The following is a 4,826-nucleotide window of genomic DNA, read 5'->3' on the forward strand; positions in this document are numbered from 1 at the left end:
TTTTTTTTGACAGTCCAGTTTTATTTTTTTTGACAGTCCAGTTTTATTTTTTTTGACAGTCCAGTTTTATTTTTTGGATCACAGTCCAGTTTTATTTTTGGGTACAAAAAATAAAACTGGACTGTGATCCATGCGTCACAGTCCAGTTTTATTTCTTGGGTACCCAAAAAATAAAACTGGACTGTGACACATGCATGGGTCACAGTCCAGTTTTATTTTTTGAGTAGTCACCAGATCTCTCTCGATGTGTTGCAAGTTGCACGTGTTGTTTGTTTGGCGGCCATTTTGTACGATGGACGCTATTATAAGACAAACTGTGCGGGAGGAGTTGAGGCGCTCCAATTCTATTGAATCAGAAACGGTGTCCTCTGTTAGCCAACATAATAGTGGCCAAATTGAGGAAGGGTCGGACTCGGCGGGATCGACACCGAATACATTTTCATCGCGAACGTTCAACCGACTATCTGGTCTTCTGAACCGAATTCGGCATGGCAGTAGAGGCAAAAGCAGTTCAAACAAGAAGCGGAAAATTGAAAAGCAGCACAGGGTACAAGTAAGATGGATGCATTATGACCAAACTAAGAAAAAGTTTGTTACTGTTCGTCAAAAGAATGGCGGTGGCAATCGCTTTATAACATATACTGATGCAGATCAACTGAAGATGGAAGAGCTTGTGGAGAGGGCGTGTGCGTTGTTTTTCCCGGGTGGAAAGAACAGTTTTGCTGGTCATATAGACGAAATGAACAAATGGATCTGTGACACAACGGGGATGGCAATTTTCGATTTTCCCGGCAAAGGAACTGTGGAAGACTACCTGAAGAGTAATGGATTGTATCCTTCCTCCACTTACTTTTACCTACGCACCTAACCACGACATCTTATGGGTGATGAATTTGAAGACAGCAATTACGTTGAGGCGACAAACACAGACAACACGTCATCCACAAAAGTAAGTTCTGTCACAGTATCAGTAACGGCATGTACTACTAAATCTGATGATAGCGAGGTGTGCAATGTCTGTAGCTGTTCTCTTGAGAAAGGACAAAACTGTGTCCGTTGTGAGCAGGACCTCGAGTACCAGCAAAGTCTCATGGCCAATTCAGTTGACACTGAACAACCTGAAGAGTTTCAGCCCGAAAGCATTCATGCAAATGATCAGTTGACTTCCTTTATTAGTCCAGTGTCTGTGCATGAAATGAGAGAGCTCCGTTTGGCCCATTTTCAACGAGACACCTGTCATCCAACTGTGCAAAGTCAAGATAATCAAGATCAAAGGCTTGTTTCACCAAGTGAGGACGAAGTGTCCCCTAGCACTTTAGACGGGCCTTGTGGAGTGCTTGAAGAGGGAGGTTATGTCCAATTACCTACAGTTGGTATGGCAAGAGAATCAGCTGAATGCATAGTTTCAGAAAATGGTGAAATTGCCGGGCAGGGGCTTTCACTAACAGTTCATCGTTCATGTATTTGTAAAGATAGGATTGAGCATTTTAAAGATGAGAAAATGTTGCAATCTGAGTTAGTGTTTACAATTATCAATGAGAGGGGGCAAAAAGAAGAGGGTGTGGGTATTGGAGTTTCAAGAGAAGTTTTCCCTTTATTCTGGAAGGAGTTTGCAAATAGCATGACAATAGGGGAAAGAGAAAGAGTACCCTTTGAGAGGCATGATCATTTCATTAAGGAGTAGATAGCTATTGGTCGAATTTTGGTGAAGGGGTTTAGATCAGTTTCCTATTTCCCTTTGTTCTTATCAAAGGCTTTCATGTGCTACTGCCTGTTTGATGCAGAAGTTCCTGAAGGCATTGTTCTTGAGTCTTTCATTAAATACTTGTCTCCTGTAGAAGAAGAGCTAGTTACAAATTTTCTTGGAAAAGCTGACTTTGCAGATGAAAATGATGATTTGTTTGATTTCCTAGAGAGATTCAATTGTAGGTCACAGGTCAGTCCAGAGAATATCAAGAAAGTGCTTGTAGAGATTGCCAATCAGGAGCTGATACAGAAACCTCATGTCATGGTTGCCACCTGGCAGCCTATTGTCCAAGAGCTGAAACAGTATCCCCAGTTTCAGACTATTGCAGGTATCCAAGGCTTTTATGATAGAATTAATCCAACAAACAAGAAAGTTCTTAATTCACTTGAAGCACAGCCAAACACTGAAGCAGAACGAGATGCTCTAAAATTTCTGCAAAGATACATACGAGGATTAGACAATGCAAAACTAGTCCAGTTCTTAAGGTTCACAACAGCTTCTGATGTCTTAATTACCAACAAGATTGAAGTCTCCTTTACCAGACTGGAAGGTGCTAGTTCCAGACCTATAGCTCACACGTGTGGGCCGCTTCTGGAACTGCCTTCCACTTATTCCAATTTTGTTGAATTGAGACAGCAGTTCAATAATATTTTGGAAAAAAGTAGCTGGGAAATGGACATTATGTGAGTTAACTCTTCAAGCCGCATTGTCATCATGCAGATTCACACTCGTGACTACATGTAGTATTAAATATTTCTTATAGTTTTACTTTGAGGGAGGGAAACGCCTCAATGAATTCATACTATCAAATTGTGAGGGGACATTTTGTTTAGAACTTTGATTTTCTTCCTTGACTTGTACCTGGTTGTGTCAATTTTGGTTATAGTAGGAATTATTTGCCTGTTATTGACCAAATGACCTGATATTGTTGTGTTGTTTCCTCTGCAACCTTCACCCAAGGAGGGTTGCATAGCCCTGTGATGATTATGAATAACTTGGCATTTATTTATCTGCTCTTGTTGTCTTATCTCAATTTCCTACTTTTGGTTTGGCTCTTTGTTTGTTTTTTTACATGTTTTGTTTAAGGATTAGGAGGGAAACAATGCTAACCATGAAAAGAATGGACTGACTAAAGAATTTATTTCCCAAGTCAATCCTCTTCATTATGTCAACATTCTTTCAGTCCATACTCTAAAAATTGCAAAAAAAACAAGCAAACAAGACAGAACAAACATTGTTCTGAAGCATTTCTTTTTTCTGCATGTGACAGGTTTTCAATCTTGAGATAGATAGCACTGTTTGTAATCAAACCATATGTACTCCCTTATGTTCTTTGCGGTTCCCTTACTGTGATCATTAACACAAGAACAATGCCTCACATGTTGGGTTAAGTTTGCTCATCAATTAGGTAACTAAGAAGTATGTTATACATGTTCAGTTTACATTTGATTAACTGGCCCAATTCATTTGCCTTGTCCCTTTCCAGTTTATGTCACTATCACACAATGCTTCAGTTAAAAATGATTTGCTGCCTTGAAAAGGCTTAAGCAAAGCAAAGCTTGAATGTTCAGGAGAATTAGAGAGGGAAAACGTGAGGGCAGATGGCTTGGTGCCAGTTCTTTAGGATTTTGGTTATTAAGTTGTCAGTATGCGCTTGGACAGAATATTCCAAGATGTGTGTGCTATTATTAAAGGATATTGAGATTTTCCAGTGTTTGCGTTTTGTTTTATTTTCATATCATAAGCATTCTGTTTTTACAGAAAGAAGTGCAACAATAATATAACTCTTGGCAAAAGAGCAGGCCATGAAGATATTTTTGAGATAGATTTGCAGAGGAGAGATAATAGATACTTAAAAGTACCTCTCCTCTGTACGTCTATCCAATTACGACAGGTCAGTTGAACCAAGGAAGTCTGGAAACCTAGCACTGCATCAGAAAAGCTCATTTATTACGTTAACCTGTCAATCGCTTGAATTAGTCGCAGATAGAGATCAAGTCCTTCGTTAACATCTTGTGGTAAGCTCCGTCCAAGAACATTCATAACTATTAAAGCAAACTCCTCAAACTCTTCACTAAAATCAGCGGAACACATGGTTGAATTATCATTAAACTCTTCTAGTTCATGGAGATCAATGTCTTCTTTGAAGTCCTCTGTGTTATAGAGGTGGGGCAGGAAATACATGCAGTCGGGTTTTCCTCTAGGACCAGTGCTGTTACCAAATTTGCTTGATGCTATTTGATGTTGATTCCACATTTCAGCAACTTGATAAAGCTCTTGTCTGAATATGTTCATGAAGCAAAATCGAATACAATCCTGGTGAACAGGGTCAGAGCCATTAAATAGGCCCAAGTCTGACAAATCTTTGAAAAAATTTATCCACCAACCAGGGCCATCTTTTACAAGTTGGGACCAATAGGCTTCAATTCTTTGGTTTGCTGTTGATCTGCCAATGACAAAGCATCTCTCACCGGCATTATCATCATTGTGTGAAGACCTAAGGTAAGTATGGATTGCCTCAATGACACTGTTTTCAGTTCCATCATCCGATCTGATCTTTCTTGGTACGCCACCTGACTGCTTTACAGCGTCCAAATAGTATTTTGCAATCACTTCTGGGTTTTTGTTTGTGGAGCCCACCTCCAGCCAAATAAGCCTTCTTGAAAAGCCATCGATACATCCATGCACGCTGAAGCCATAGGGCTTTAATTTATCGTGGCCATCGATATGCCATATGAAATTCGGTCCTTTCGAGTGGTAAGCCCTTCGACGCAGCCTCTTTTTTCGTCTGCTATTCACGCCATCAGGATCGAGCTCTCTGAGACACCTCATGACGGTTGCTCTTTTAACAATAACCCCCTTCTTTCTGAGCCTGGACCACATCTTACGGTATCCCACAAAACAACCACTTTTCCCAAGTTCCTTCTCGATGGCATTCTTCAGTTGATCATCAGATATGGTGGATCTTCTCGACAGGGCTAAGGATCGAAGACGTCTTTTCAGGGTTGATAAACTGATAGCTATGTCGTGGAGTTTCAAAAATTCAAGTATTTCCAGATTGCTGTAGCCCTGTTTGAAG

The 4,826-nt window shown here is 40.2% G+C and overlaps 3 protein-coding genes across 3 annotated transcripts in view; 2 read left to right on the top strand and 1 right to left on the bottom strand.

Annotated features, from left to right (window-relative positions):
• The first annotated feature begins 877 nt into the window (after nucleotides 1-877).
• Nucleotides 878-3,461, top strand: LOC148728576 (uncharacterized). The gene has a single exon (XM_088724714.1). The coding sequence runs from the start codon at nucleotides 1,760-1,762 to the stop codon at nucleotides 2,432-2,434; it is 675 nt and encodes a 224-aa protein (XP_088580840.1). The 5' UTR covers nucleotides 878-1,759; the 3' UTR covers nucleotides 2,435-3,461.
• Nucleotides 881-3,461, top strand: LOC148728577 (uncharacterized). Its single transcript, XM_088724713.1, has one exon. It carries the CDS (start codon nucleotides 881-883, stop codon nucleotides 1,682-1,684), a length of 804 nt encoding a protein of 267 aa, XP_088580839.1. The 3' UTR covers nucleotides 1,685-3,461.
• A 146-nt stretch (nucleotides 3,462-3,607) lies between these two features.
• LOC148728578 (uncharacterized) overlaps nucleotides 3,608-4,826 on the bottom strand; it is a 1,321-nt gene continuing 102 nt past the window's right edge. Inside the window, exon 1 of the mRNA XM_088724712.1 lies at nucleotides 3,608-4,826. This exon is cut by the window's right edge and continues 102 nt beyond it. Coding sequence (XP_088580838.1) covers nucleotides 3,698-4,826 — 1,129 coding nt within the window. The 3' untranslated portion in view covers nucleotides 3,608-3,697.

The sequence above is a fragment of the Stylophora pistillata genome, chromosome 6 (genome assembly GCF_964205215.1).
Source record: "Stylophora pistillata chromosome 6, jaStyPist1.2, whole genome shotgun sequence".
Lineage (NCBI taxonomy): Eukaryota > Metazoa > Cnidaria > Anthozoa > Scleractinia > Pocilloporidae > Stylophora > Stylophora pistillata.